Source organism: Equus asinus, chromosome 20, assembly GCF_041296235.1.
Source record: "Equus asinus isolate D_3611 breed Donkey chromosome 20, EquAss-T2T_v2, whole genome shotgun sequence".
Classification (NCBI taxonomy): Eukaryota; Metazoa; Chordata; class Mammalia; order Perissodactyla; family Equidae; genus Equus; species Equus asinus.
In genome coordinates, this window is record NC_091809.1 from 99965371 (window position 1) to 99980375 (window position 15005).

General features: G+C 50.8%; 1 protein-coding gene across 39 annotated transcripts in view; it reads right to left on the reverse strand.

Moving 5' to 3' along the window:
* Positions 1 to 15005, reverse strand: part of PLEKHA7 (pleckstrin homology domain containing A7) — a 198920-nt gene that overhangs the window by 30560 nt on the left and 153355 nt on the right. For 22 of the 39 annotated variants that reach the window (XM_070491238.1, XM_070491246.1, XM_070491243.1 and 19 more), the window contains 5 exons: positions 13370 to 13840; positions 7102 to 7624; positions 6458 to 6544; positions 5751 to 5870; positions 3704 to 3757 (listed from right to left, as the gene is read on the reverse strand). In XM_070491238.1, coding sequence (XP_070347339.1) covers positions 3704 to 3757; positions 5751 to 5870; positions 6458 to 6544; positions 7102 to 7624; positions 13370 to 13840 — 1255 coding nt within the window. The remainder of the gene's footprint in view (positions 1 to 3703; positions 3758 to 5750; positions 5871 to 6457; positions 6545 to 7101; positions 7625 to 13369; positions 13841 to 15005) is intronic. The other 17 variants (XM_070491250.1, XM_044753818.2, XM_044753821.2 and 14 more) reach the window with 1 other exon arrangement.

Genomic DNA, 15005 nt, shown 5'->3' on the forward strand with positions numbered 1-15005 from the left:
AGTCCCAACTCCAAGAGACTTGGATGTAATTAGTCTGGGGCGGGGCCTTGGCATCAGGATTCTTAAAAGCCCTCCTGGTGACTCTAATGTGCAGCCAGGATCCGGAATCACTCCTCTAAAAAGTGGTTCTCAAACTTGAGCATGCTTCAGAATCACCTGGAGGGCTTGCTAATAAACAGATTTGCTGGGCCCCACCCCCAGAGAGCCCCACTGAGCAGGTCTGGGATGGGACTCAAGATTTTGCATTTCTAACAAGTCACCAGGTATTGCTGATGCTGCTGGCCTGGGATCACACTTTGAGAACCACTGCTTTGGAACAATGGTTCTCAAACACTGCTATCCATTAGAAACACCTAGGGAGGGTTTTCCTTTTGTTTTGTTTTGTTTTTTTAAGAGCAATACCTAAGTATTACTAATTAAATCAGAGTCTCTAAGGGTAGGACCTAAGCATCCATATTCATTTAAAAAGCTTCCCTGGTGGTTCTGGTTATGACCAGGGTTAATAATCTCGGCTTCAGAACAACAGACCTCAAACTTCAGTGTGCACAAGAATCACCACAGAGCTTGATTTAAAAAAATACAGAATTCTGGGCACTATCTCCAGCCGGTCTAATTCAACAGAACCCCGTAGATCTGTCATTTTTTAAATCAAGCTCCCAAGTGATTCTGAAGTAGGTGGTATCCCAGGCCACCACTTAAGAAACTCTGCCCCAGAAGCTGACTTTGGAAACAGACTCTGAACAGAGCAGCCCTGGTGTCAGGCCCCAACAGTCATGAAGAGCCTCGAGGCCAGGCGCCCAGAGCCACGGATGACACATGCCCCACCAGGGACAAGAGCGTCTGTGGGGTTGACTGCAACCTGCTCCAAGGACAAAGGCCACTCGAGTGGCAGCAGAGGAACTTCCTTCCCCCTCACCTCCCTGCTGTGCCTCCCAGCTGCCTAAAAACAACCCAAACTGTCAACAACGGCGAACCCCCACCCCCTCTCCAGACCTAGCTGGGGTGTGGGGTTCTAAAGAGCAGAACTTTAATGGCAGAAATACAGTTCAGCTCTTTAAAAAACTTAACGCCTTTGCATCCACGATAGGAGAAGTAGCGTTTCAGGAGAGGCTGGGAGAAAGGGTGTTTAAGAGTGTGAGCTTCAGAGTCAGAGCTCCCCCCAAGTACCGGCTCCCCACGAACTACTTACATGGCCTTGGGAAAGTCATTCATTTCTCTGAGCCTCAGTCAGTAAAAAAAAGATACCACCACCTCCCTTACGGGGCTAATGCAGGGGTTACAGCGTTTAACAGAAGTGAAACACAGGGACTGGCACACGTTACATCCTCTATTGTTATTAGGCTTCTGTTGGGAGTCAGGACACACAGGGACTCCTGGCCCTGCTCTGTTATCCTGTGCCTCAGTTTCTCTCTCTCTCTAAATCTCTTTTAGCTCAAATTCTATGATCTTGAAATAAAATAAACTTGAGCTGGATCTTCTCTCCAGGACCAACGTAGCGTTTCAGCTATCCCATACAAACAGGAATCAGAAGACAGGTATTTCCAATTACTCCAGCTCTAGGTTCCCTCTTGCACTGTGCGCCAAGCACTCTGAAGAGAGTTTCAGGGTACACCTGTGCTGCTGGTGAGCCGAGCCTCCCACAGGCCTAGGTAGGTGGTGGATGCTCTACAAATACTTCTGTGCCGAGTGCATGGCCCTGGGGTGGGGGTGAGAAGAACCGAGCAGGCAGCGTGGTGACTGGCCATTGGGGAGGCCAAGGAACGGGGACAGGGTGCACACAGGGCAGGTGGAGGCCAGGGCTGGTGGACCTCTCTCCAGGTCAGGTGGGGTGGTGGGCGTGACAGAAGGACCTGCACAGGATGAGGGCACGGGAGGATGGGCTGGGCTGCATGTTCAGCCCACACCGCTGGGTCTGAGCACTCTGCACCCTGAGGCATTACTACCTTACTTACAAGACTCACGCTCAGTGTGATCTGCCTGCCACGTAAACGCCCTGATTTTGAGAGAATCCTCCTTGTTTTGCTCACGTCTGAAAGCCAAGTCTGACTTTTGTCCACTGCACCTTCTTTCCTAAGGCCTAGGACAGACTCAGGAAGCTGCATGACCTGCCTCTACCTCCCCCTGCCCTCACCCTGCTCTTGTTGACTCCCACCATTACCTTTCCTTTAATCTCAACCAACCCAAACCCTCTGGCCCTTCAAGGAGCCACACACACGCCACCGCCTCCCGAAGCCTCCCAGCGTAGAAGTCCACAGTGACCCTCGCTATCTCAGCCCTGAGCACTGGGCCAGACAGGTCTTTGTACAGTCAATGTAAATAAGTCTGTGTTTTTCAGGGATATTTTCTTTCCCCAACCCAGACCCTTTGGAAGTTTCTCAAGGCCAGAGAGCCTCAATATTTCTCTTGCATCTCCCTTAGGCTTCTCCAGAGCTGGGTACACAGCAAGTACTCAACAGATACATAAATTTGTGATTCTTAATCAAAGTCACTGATCTTGCCTCAGCATGGGGAGGCCTCCCATCTGCTGCCTTAGGGCCTAATGTTCCTACCCCTGCTTCTACAAGGCTGGATGACGATCCTGTGTTAAAAAGAGCTCAAGCCAGGTACGCAGGCCCTTGGGGAGGCGGTCGCCTGGGTGTCCTGCCACAGGCCCCTCGCCCACCCTCTAACACCCACAGTTAATTAAAGGTCACATTCCTTCGGTCTATTTCATGGTTCAGGCATAAGAAGTGCTTTTCACAGTGCGAGCTTTCAGAGAGCTGTGGGAACGAAACAATAGCAGCTCTCTCTCAAGCAGAATGCCTCGCACTTCTACAGCAGCTTTCTCGGGCCCTCTCTGTGCTACGGAGGCTGATTTAGAGCCTGAGCTTTATCATGTACAGGGAGGGGCCCAGTGTTCATCTCCTAAATGTAGACAGGAGACCACAGTGAGCCTCAGAGCCACGTAATTCCATGTGGAACTTGCTCCCCCAGCAACAAAACCAAACACCCCACCAAACTACTTGTGAAAACACACACCAGTGGCACCGTGTGAACCAAACCCACCTTGCCCCCACTGGAGGCTCTGAAGAAGCAACTGCTTATTATTTGGAGGGACCTTTTGGTTCTGATCAAGGACAGAAAGAGATCAAGATCTTGTGTCCTCATTCTATAAGCCAGAAACTTTACAGCAGAATTCACAAGAAAGTGAGGAGAGCTCAGAGTTTGAGGCTGTGAGAAATAAAACTCTTCTGAAAGGCACAAACTTTTGGTTATAAAATAAATAAGTCATGTGGATGTAATATACAGACTGTAGTTAATAATACCATATTGCATATATGAAAGTTGCTAAGAGAATAGATCTCAAAATTCTCATCACAAGAAAAAAAAATTTTGTAACTATGTATGGTGACAATGTTAACCAGACTTACTGTGGTGATCATTTTGCGATATATACAAATATTGAATCATTATGTTGTATACCTGAAACTAATGTTATATGTCAATTACATCTCAATAAAAAAATGAAAATTTCAAAAGCCATAGCAATATTAAAAAACAAAAACAAAACATGACTCTTCTGATTCCGACAGGAGACATCTTCATTTGGGATCCAGATTTGATGAGACCTGCACGGCCTTTGGCTTTGGGCTTGGCTCCAATGAGGCTGACACTCTTAGAAAGGTGAGTGTCCAAGGGAGGCAAGACCCTTGACATCACTCACCTTTAGGTCCAGGTACTCCAGGTCTTTCTTAAGCTGGAGGTAGGTATCGTCAGCCTTCAAATGAAGCACAGAGGAGAAAAAAGCCAGTTATGAACACAACCTGTTTCCATAACTTGGGACTTCACAAGTCAATCATTTACATCTGCAGCCTCCAGACAAGGGACCAAAGCAGACCAACACATCAGGGGCCACAGAGGAAGCACAAATGTCTCGGTGCAGCTCAGAGCCCTCTTTCAGCATGGTGGATCTTGCAAGTCACCGTGGGGATGTCAGCTTGTCCCCCCACTGGCTGGGGGGACAGTTTGATGAGGAGGAGAGAGACAGGACACATCCCATCAGAGGGCTGGGACGGCAAAGCAAGTGAGGCAGAGGTGAGCTCCTGAGATGCAACTAGAGAGGTCTAGTTGGAAGAGGACACGCTACACCTGAGCTAGGGTCCTATCGATCACCAATGCTCCAATTCCTGTCATCAAACCTTTGCACTGGGTCACTTCACATGCACGAAGCAAAATGACCCCAGATTGGTGTGAACGGATGCCTGGAAAAGGCAGAGAGATGACCTGGGTGACCCAGGGAGGTCGCTTTATGACCTTGGGTTCCAGGACAATAAGCACCAGCAGCCCTGGAAGTTTCCTGGAAGTTTTGGCTCCTTTTGCTCAGCATGGAGCCAATGTGGCCATGTCAGGAGCTGGTCGTGGAAGGTCCAGTGTCAGACCCATCTGCTTGTGTCGCCTTTGACAGTCTGTTGAGTTCTTCCATCTAATTACTGGGAACAGGGAGAATAAGGAAAAGACTGATTCCCTAGCATTTATGCTTCCCATGTAACAGATCACAGAAGCTACCTGTGAGCCCGATGGGCTACAAAAGCTTGGACCTAAGAAAAACGGCCTGCACACCACTTTCTCAGCAGACTGAGGCCTCCCAGAAAGCCAAGCAGGCCAAGGCTGGGAAGGCGGTCCCTGTTCACGGCTCTGATGCAAAAAAACCCACACAAATAAACAATGTGAGACGTTCAGGCTGTGCTTTTAAGCATGAGAAGGCCTGAAGGACCATTGCCAGGGACACTAGTGGCTTGCAAGATCTTATTTCTGTCCCTAAACTGTCCCCTTACCCATCCCTACTTCCCCAATCAGCCTAGTCTCCGTACACTTTCCACAGCAGTAAGGAGGACACAGAACAATGTTATTAAAAATCATCCAGATTCACAACTTAGGGTTTTTTCACATGTTCCCCTACATTCGTTTTTCTGAATATATTTCCTGAGTCCCTCAGGTCCCACTAAAACAGGACATGTAAGGAAGGTGACAATCCTGTCACCTTCCTCATTTGTCCTCTGTCTACTTCACTGCATCCTGGAGGGGCCAGCCTCATGTGGACCAGCATCCTAAGCTGCTCAAGATATCCAGGAGAGCGACTGCCTGGCCATTCCTTGGGGAGCTTGTCTGTAAACCCCATGTCCTGGAAATTCAGAACATTGTGCCAGATAGGACCCGGGTTTTGGTTCCAGCCTGCATGCCACCAACTGAGGGATCCTGGGCAAGTCACTTTCCCTTCTGGATCCACTGACTCCTGTGTGCTAATAACCCCTGTCCAGCTAACCTCTCCCAGGTGACTGTGAGTTTCACCAGGATAAAGGATGTGAGGATGCTCTGTCAATCAGCAGGGCACCATCCAGATAAGAGAGGGCACTATGACTCTTTCCTCCAAGCTGACACACACCTTTCAGCATCCCAAGGAGTGCCCAAGGTGGCAACAAGGACGACAGCCAGCACAGCCCTTTGGACACGACCACACACCAGCTTGGCAGTCACTACTCACAGCCAGAGAAGCCACAGTTCAGGTCCCTCACACCACATGCAGCCTCCTCCCCAGTGTCGGGGCGTGGGCTTCACCACTCTGCACAGTGTCTGGCAGTAGCATCCAGAAGCAAACAGGCAGGGAAGGAGGGAGAGAGCCAGACAGCAAGTACAGACTAGAGCATGGGCCAGCATGTCACTCCCTTGCCCCCAGGGTGGCCCTTGGCCCTAGTGAGCCCACCAGTGCTGACCTGGCAGGTGGGAAAGGTCAGCTGGTGCTGCAGTAACTGGCCGACGGCGAAATTTCGCACACTGGCCAACTTGGCCTGGTGCCGCCGTAAGCGGGTGAGAAGCAGTGAAAGCTCCTCCAGCTGCAGGTGTGGAGACACATCACAAGGAAATTAGCCACCGCAGGAGCACGACGCTATATTACTCTTCACCCCGGCACTGAGACAGCACTGACGTGACACCGCAAAGCAATTATTGCATTAATTCTGTCATTAGGACAAAAGAAGTCACTGGCAGAAAAGGGGCTACAGGAAGTAATTTTTTCAGGAAACAGCCACCAACAGTGCAAGCTCACCTGGACTCGAGCTTTGAAGACAGAGTTAATGACTCAAAGCAAGGACTGGGAAGAGAGGAGAGGAGCTAACAGGAGAAATGCAGGTGGCTGGAAAATGCCGCAGGCGAAATGCAGCCAAAAGAGAAGAAAAGGCCAGTATTTCCCTCCACTTCCTCCAAGCTCTTCGTCTGCTCTGGGGAGGACCCAAGGCCAGCGGGATGAGCCTGAGCAAGTCACTCGACTTCTCTGAGCCTCAGTTTCCTCACCCCTAAAATGGGGGTTGATAGCTGCCCTGCAGACCGCATTTGACCGGCTCAGGGGAAAACCCCCATGAGGGAGCCCTTTGCAGGCTGTATGGTATCAGTCACCTGGAGGGGGAGACCAGGAGCTGCTTACCGATTTTCCGTGTAAACTGGGAGCGCTGACAGTGTGGGTCATGTAACCCATGGAGGGCATGGAGCGCCGGTCCACGTGAGAGGAGTTCTGCAGGTGGGGAGACAAGAAGTCACACCGAGGGCCTGGCAAGGCAGCCGCAGCTGGGGTCAGAACCTGCCACTCACTCCCAGGGCAGCCCACCACACGGCACCTCACCTCTCTGAGCCTCAGACTCTTCATCTGTAAAGTGGCGCTACACATCTTTCTCACCAGTTCTAACTATGAACTGTGAAAGCCCCTTCAAGAGGTAAAACTTAGGCTGGGTTATTATAAATAATTAAACTGACTGAACCCAGACATCTTTTCCTGCCTTCCAAGCTGCAAGGAAGCAGACTTCTAGCTGTGTGACCCTGTGCAAGTTACTTGAGATCTTAATGCCTCACAGTTCTCATCTGTGAAATGGGAATAAAAATAGCACCTACCTCATAGGGTTGTTGTAAGAATTAAAGTAAAGCCTTTAGTACTGCACCTGGCATCTAAAAGTTCTGATAAGTGTTAGCTATCATTATTATCCCAAATGGCTTGAGTTTGTGTTCAAACCATGTGAGGCTCCCTCCAACCTAATGCTGGACCCAGGCAGCCTGGCACGGCCTTCAGAGCCTCACCTTGGTGGCGTGACCCCATGCCTTCCTGGGAGAACCCCCTAGTGAGATGTCCACGCTCCTCCTCTGGTCCGGTGGCTTCACAGTGACCCTCTCTGCTGGTGTGTGTGGCCGCCGGGGTGGGAATACCCTTGGGGGTCCTGGAGGAGGGATGTCCGAGGGAGATGGAGGCACAGAGATGGAGCGGGGCACCTCCAGCATGCTCCTGCTCCGGCCCTGGTCGGTGAACTCTGGCGAGCCGGCACAGATGGGCGCCGTGGGGCTGCCGTGCCGGAACTGCTGGCGCTGCTGCCACTCGTAGAGCTGCCACACCGTGCCATCCCGGTGGGCCCGGCGCTCCTCGCTCGACATCTTCAGGTGGCTGGCTCGGTCCTGCGCGTACTTGTAGTCACTGGGCAGGTTGCGGGGAGGGGGCGGGGAGCCCCCCGAGGGGTGTCGGGTGCTCTTGGGAAGAGTCTGGTAGTTTTCTGGGAAGGCCAGGGACTGGCCAGGACCCTGGCGAGGAAGGGTCTGGTCCGGAGGCAGGCTGAGGAGAAGAAGAAGGATGCGTATGACAACCAAGCAGGGGTCTGCCAGGCTTCTGGAAGCAGCTAAGTAAATCCTCAAAGCCAGGCAGGTGAGGGAGCCCAGCAAGAACCCCAAAGAACATCAAAGCAGACATCCAGGACTTTAGCCACTTCCTCGCTTTGCAGGACTCCAAAACCATTTTTCTCTGTCAACCTTAGCATGTCAACCCCCTACCAGGCCCACGTGGCTGCCCCATGCCCATCACTTCAAGTGCAAAGTGACTGAACCCGCCTTCTCCTTCCCGCCTCTTCCGTCAGTGTGCTCTTCCAGCAGTGTGCGTGCTTATAGGAAACGCTTCCCAGTGCTCCGGGTCACCAACTTTCCCCCTGCCCGGGATCGCAGCACCAAATTCTAGAGGTTCCTACAGGAGGCGGCTGGCTCCAGTTCCTTTCTTTTCTCCTACTCTAGTCCAGACACTGATGAATTACCTCCCCCCAGACAGCTGTGAGACCTTCCTAACTAGTTTCCACACTGTACACAGTCAACTGCTTGGATCCAGTCACTCCTGTGCTCCAAAATTTCAACGGCTCCCTGCTGCTCACGAGGTAAACTCTAAACCCCTTTGCCTGGTACTCACACTCTCCAGCACCTGACCTCAACCTACTAGGCCTATAGTCCTGCTGTTTTCTCACTGCTCCTCCTCCGGGGGCCATGACTAGGCTGAGGCAAGCCAGGCGTCCAGGGCCCAGCACTTAAGGTGGCGCCCCCCTCAGGGGCAGCCCTGCACTTGCTGGAGCCTGAGAGTGAGCCTCACCCAAACCCTGCCCAGCCCCCTACACACCTGGGCCACTTCCCGCAGCGGAAAGCAGAGGCAGTCTGACCTGGGTTGAATCCTAGCTCTCCCATCCACTGGCTATGTGACCCTAGACAGCCTACCTGCCTGCTCTGAGCCTCAGCTTCCTGACCTGTAACAGGAGGCCGTGTTGCAGGCCTGCCTCATAGGCTGTTCTAAAGAGTAAAGGAGACAGGTGAGAGAATGTGGGCTCCGTGCCTGATACGCAGCAGGTGCTTCACCAGCGGGGGCTCCCTTCTGCCTCTGCTTATGCTCATAGTGTTGTCCTTCCTTCCCCTACCTGTACAGGCTCCCCTTGCCCAATTCACCCAAATCTCACTCATTCTCCAGGACACCGTCCCATGCCCCTTCACAGAGGCCTTCCACAAAGCCGCAGCCCTCAGGGACGCTGCTCTGCTCTGACCTAGTTATTGTATGGTCTGTAACTTTTCCAAGGTCCTGTCTTGACGGAACCTTTTCATACTTGTAGGACATCGCTTCCCCAGCCAAGCCGTAAATCCTTGGAGGGGAGGAATTATGTCTCACATTCTGTGATACTGTCCACGGTCTGAGAAAGTCCTGATGCATAAGCAGCCCTTCGACAAATACCCCTGCACACAAAAGCTGGATATGACTGTGAAAACTACTACCAACCAGCCACTTTATTTTCTTAGAAGGAAGAAACATTCAGAAAGGGGCAACATATAGAGTTTTATTAGGGCTTAAAAGTCTAACCTGAAAGGCAGCAAGGTGTTGGGTTGGAATCCTATCTCTGCCTTTATCTATCAATTTTATCTAACAAACTTTTACATAGTACTTACCACGTGCCAGGTATTGTTCTAAGTCAGAGCTATTCAAAGTGTGGTCCTTGGACCAGCAGCATCAGCACCACCTGGGAACTTGTTAGAAATGCAGGTTATCAGGCCCCACCCCAGACCTCCCAAACAGAAACCTTGGGGGTGAGGCCCAGCCACCTGTGTTTTAATAAGCCCTGAAGGTGGCTAATATTTGAGAAATGCTGTTCTAATTGTTTTTAAACTCATCTCATTTAATCACTTCCTAGCTATATGACCTTAGGTGTCATTTATGTCCTCACTCCTTCCTATAAAGTGAGGATACTAAGAACTACTTAACGGATTGTTGTGAAGATTATAAATAGTTGTCATTCATAAATGGTAGCCTTCTTCTTCCTTTTCATCATTATCTTTGCAATTACAGGAGGTAATTTTCAGATCTCTTCAATCCAGACTTGTCTAATGTGTCTGCTTGCCACTAGGTGGCAGGGTTTGCTATTGATTTCCCAAAGTCAGAGGGGAAAGTGTCAGTGAGTCCCCAAACAGTGGTGGTGGCAGTGGCACAAACCAGGCTGGGGGCTTCCCCGGGAGTTCATAACTTTACCAACCCTTGTTCACTCTGCCTGAAGCAAAATGCAAACTACGCAGAGCATGTGCTAGCTGTGCTCCCCCCGTACCCTGCAGTCTCGCTCTGCAGTTCACTCTAGGCGCCTGGCTACAGTGTTGGGATGGTCAGAGGACCCCACATGGCAGTGTCCCAAAGCCTTCAGCTTGTCCTCTACCCTGCACCCTCTGTTAATGCACTGCCTGCCACCCCTCCAGCGCTGGCCATTTGGGGGTGACCCCAAGGCCCCAATGCAGTGGTGAGCCCTTGCTCAGAGCCAAACCATGGTAACTAACCGATGGTCAAGGGAGGGACGCTGGAGGGAGGGTGGTAAGATGAGGTAAAGATGCCCCTGGGAGCAGGCAGGAGTTCCCAGAGCAGCTTTCTCCCTAACAGTAGGTCCATTTGCTGGCCCCCAACTCCAGCCTTGCCCAAAAAGAGGGCTCAAGGTCTCCTGCTCTCTGTGGCTATGGGCCTCCCTAATCCAAAAGGGACCAAACAGGATATTCTGATACAGTCACTACAAAATGGTCATACTGAAATATAAAATCAACTTTTATAACTGATCACTTACGCAGCAGACGGTCCTCACCCTGACTTCCATATCAATTGCACAGGACTTTCACTTTCTACTCTGTTCCTCACCATAATGTCTGAGTCCCTGACTCCATCCTCACCCCCAACTTTTTATTTCACAAGTATGCATTACTTTAAACACCAGGAAAAAAAAAAGGAGGGCTACAATTTCAAAACAATCTCTTAGAATGTGCTAAGATTCTAAGGGTATGTCAGTCTGTCCTCCACAAACCACCATTCTAAAGAAGTTTAATGATGTGAAACATAATATATATCTTATATGATCTAGAGCCATGAAGATGAGTTCATATTACTGTTCAAATAACATTCCTTCTAATGTCTAATGTGCTCAATCTAATGAGATTAGCACAGTATTAATCATACACAAAGCAAAAATCTTCTGTATTTTCAAATGACAGAGGTTCCTTTATTAAGCAGCCAGATCTACTTATTACTTGACTGTAAGAAATTACAAATGTATCTTTAAGGAAAAAAAAAAACTCTGGGAATGTAAGATGCAGTCCTTTCAAGATACAAGTGAATAATAAGAGACTGCACTTTGCTTACTTGGGGACTGACAGCTTTCTTCTCAAAAGGGTAGTCTTCAAAGTCCTCACTTTTACTTCTCAGCCCACTGAGATCTTCCACCACTAGACTGAAATTCCTCTTGCCGTGCACTCAGTGACCTCCAAGGCCAGTGAACGGTTTTCATCTGCAGGCTCAGTGTCACCCTGCCCCTTAGACAAGAGCAGCTCAAACTCCATCTCACATCCGAGGGACAGTCCAACGCCTTGCCCAACCCCCTCTTATCTCCTTGCAGTGACTCATCCTCCTTTAGCTCCCCGACGTGCTCCCCACCCCCAAATGCAGCCCATGGTGTGTAGCAGAGTAACATAGGTTGATGGGCTGCCAGAAACAGTTTTGTAGAGACATGTCACAACCAACAACTTATAACTGTCTATCAGTTGCACAGCTTTTGAAAGTCCTTTCTGCGCCCCTGCCACAAAGGGTTTCTCACTGGCCGTGCCATTGTTCTCCTTCCTTCCCGTATTCCCCTATTACTCTGCCTCCTGACCTAACTTTAAAATTCTAGCTCTATGACGAAAGGCAATTCAGGTCTGCCCATCTAAGCCCATCAAGCAGCTCAGTGGAACCAAAGGCCTCAGCGACTGAGGGAAAGCCCAGCAGAGACCCCGAGGCTCTGGACCCTCCTTCAGTGGTGCCCAGCCTCCTTGGAAGGCACAGGACCCCCAGGGAGAAGTCATTTGCAGCACCTCACGCTGCTGACTGGACTCTTTCGAGATGAAACTCCGCTCATCACACTCCGGTCTTCCTCCTCCATCTCCTGCTAAGCTCCTTTATGGAGACCCTGCTTTTGCCCACCCCTTGGGCTGGAGATGCTCAGGATTCTGTCTTTGGCCCTCTGCTACTGTTAAATCTATGCTGGGATTCTCAACCCTGGCTGCACATTAGAATCGCCAGAGGGAGGTGGGTGTTTCTAAAACTCCTGATGTCCAGGTTGCAACTCAGATCAATGGAATCAGATGTCTGGGCGTGGGACCCAAGCCTCAGTAAACGTCAAACCTCTCCAGGTCATTCACATACTGGGAAATACCTGGGGAGCTTTTAAAACATCCTGATGCCTTGACCTCACCCCAGACCAATGATCTAAATCTCAGGCAAGGCCTCATATGATCAAACTGTGCAGCCAGGATTAAGAACCACTGCTCTAAACACTCCACCCTGGGTGATTTACTGTCAGAGCATCAGTTACCACCTCTTGGCACTGATTTCCAAACCTCTCTCTAACCTGAACCCACAGCCCCTATAACCTATAACAAACAGAACTGACCCCTGGCCAGTCCCATGTGGGAATGGGAAGATACCTTAGCTACAACACAAAAGGCCTTCCTTCTCCTAGTTTGTTCCACAATGTCTACCAGTACCAGTTGCTTATGGGGTTTCTGTTGTGATTTCTTCACCATCTACCCTCACAACTGCCCACCTGGACTAGATTAAAAACTTACACAACCCACACACGCGCACCACATCCACACACCTAAAGAGAGGCCTAGGCGATGCCCCTAGGAGCAGTACTGCCTCCAGAGCCCAGAGGTGCAAAGTCAACGGGGGAATGAGTGTGGCGCTTTAGAACATGTTTATCGGGCCTGTGGCCAACTTGGTCTGAGCTCTGGCACATCCACTGCAGCCCCTCCAGCCCCCGGGGAGCTTTCTGAATGCACCATGGCTTTGCTATCTCCTATCCAGTCAGTGGTTTGTTCTAGAAGTCTCAGGATGGCAAGGGGGATTTACTGCCTTCACAATGAAGACAAAACACAGTGGCTCCTGGGGAAAGTGGGGAAGCTAGGTGACCCTGAATTCTTCACGTTCACAAATACGTCCTAATTAATCTAAAATTATAATAAAATAGACAGTGCTTTGCAAATAGTAAGAGATGCATGTCCTCTAAATAATTAGGAACCGCTTCTTGAAGGAATGGATATGATGAAGCCCAATGTCAACAGTGCCAAAGCACTCCTCTATGTGCCTGGAATTAAAAATGGATCTGTATTTACTCTAGCTTCTACAAATATTTCCCGGATTCGGGGAAGCAGCGGCACAAGAGCAGGAGATCCACTACTGTCTACTGCTGACCATGTCAAGGCGCGCTCTCTGGGGAAGGGAAAGGGGCCTTCATGTAATCACCAGCAGGCTTGGGGTCTCACAGACCCAAGTGTGAACTCTGGCCTTGCCACTTATCTGTGTGTCCTGGGCAGGTTCCTTCACTTCTCTGAGCCCCAGTTTCTTCGTCTATAAGTTGAGGATATCATCCCTACCTTGTAGGGTGGTTAGTAAAGAGTTTAAGGCCAGTATTAGCCCGGGACGTGCTGGGTAAGTGATAGCTATTGTTATTATATTACCATACCCATCAGCAGCGCTCCTGAGTCTATTACTGACCTCCTGCCGTCCCCCTTCTGGGCCTTTGCCCACTGCTCCACTTGGGCCAGGCTGCTCTTCCTCTGGCTGTGCTTTTCAGGGTGGGTCCTGGGAGGAAAGGCCCGCTGGTACCCGCCAGTCCCGTTCTGCTCTCCTGGGCCATATGCGGCAGGCAGCACGCCGTTCTTCTCTGCCCGCTGGGGCTGTGCCTGCTGGCCTCTCAGGCCTCCGGATAAATCCGTGAAGATGGCATCCTCCTCGGCTGGCGAGTACGGGGACCTGGCCTTGCTCCTGTCCCGCTTGCCCTCCAGTGGGTCCCTCTGGGAATGGTACCGTTCTTCCTCTTGCTCCCGCCTCTCGAAGCCAAAGGAGTCCTCGTGGCCACGATGAGGACAATCCCTCGCATGTCCGGGTCCCACGCGGCCACATTCACGACAAGACTCTGCATGATTGGCCTGGGGCACTGCCTGCCGCTCCACCTTCTCCACATCCCTGTAACAACAGCAGCACATTCAGCCCATTCCAGACAGCACCACCAGCAGCCAAGACTCCCCAGTGAACACACTTTACTCTCAAATTACCTCCAGGCCTTTGCACCAGCTGTTCAGCCTGGAACACCTTTCATGCCTGGTCCCTCACGCTGCCTGCCTAACTTCTTCTCCTTTGGGATCTGGCTTAAATGTCACCTCCTCCAGGATGTCACCCCAGACACACACCGCCAGTGTAGATCAGGACTTTAGCTAACTCCACTGTCACACTAATCACACTGGCCCACGAGTGATGTCTACTCATCTGGCTCCCAAGTAGACTATGAGTTCCTTCAGGCCAGAGGCCCACCTGGCCAAGCATTGTATGCCCAGAGCTGTGCAATGACTGGTACAGCTCTATAAATACTACTGAGCAAATAAATTATGCCTGTGACATTCTCAGGCCTTTCCCTTTTGCTGTTTGTCTGTCTGTCTGGTGCAGCCTGGCTTGGACAGAAGGCCCAAGCCCTGGGCCTTCCCCAGTGGCATCCAGCACAGCCCAAAGTACAACTGGCAGCATAAGGAACATTCTTCAAAGATGGGGAGTAGAGAAGAGGCACCTCTTCATACGACCACTTATCTGCCTCATCAGGGAACGGCTCAAAAAGGACCCCACAAGAACAATGACTAACAACAGTTCTGTGAAGTGTTACTAGTCAGATTTTAGACATAAGGAAACTGAGGCACAGAGAAGATAAATGCCTGAGATCATACTGCTGGAAGAGAGTGGAGCCAGGGCTTAATCCCAGGCAGACTGCAGAGCCCATGTGCCTGAGCCACTGCTCTCCATATGCATGTCAGCAGCCTACATGTATGCACACCTGGAAATTGTAAAGGAGAATGGGGTGGGCGGGTGAGCGGTCAGGGCGTGAAATGAGGCTGGAGAAAGGGCTTCTGGAGCTGAGAAGGAGTCCTCTTTCATGGCCCGTCTCCCACAGTAAGCTGCCTTTCTCCTCACCTCCTTGGGGCAGGGTCCCAGTTATGTCTGCATCCCTACTACCTGGTCCGAGGGACACAGCAGTGGCTCCATAAGCTTTGCAAAATTAGGTTAGAGAAGCAGAGGAACAGACTCTAGCCCAGCTGGACTGAAAAAATGACCAGGGACCGCTGGATAGGGCAGCCAGTCTTCT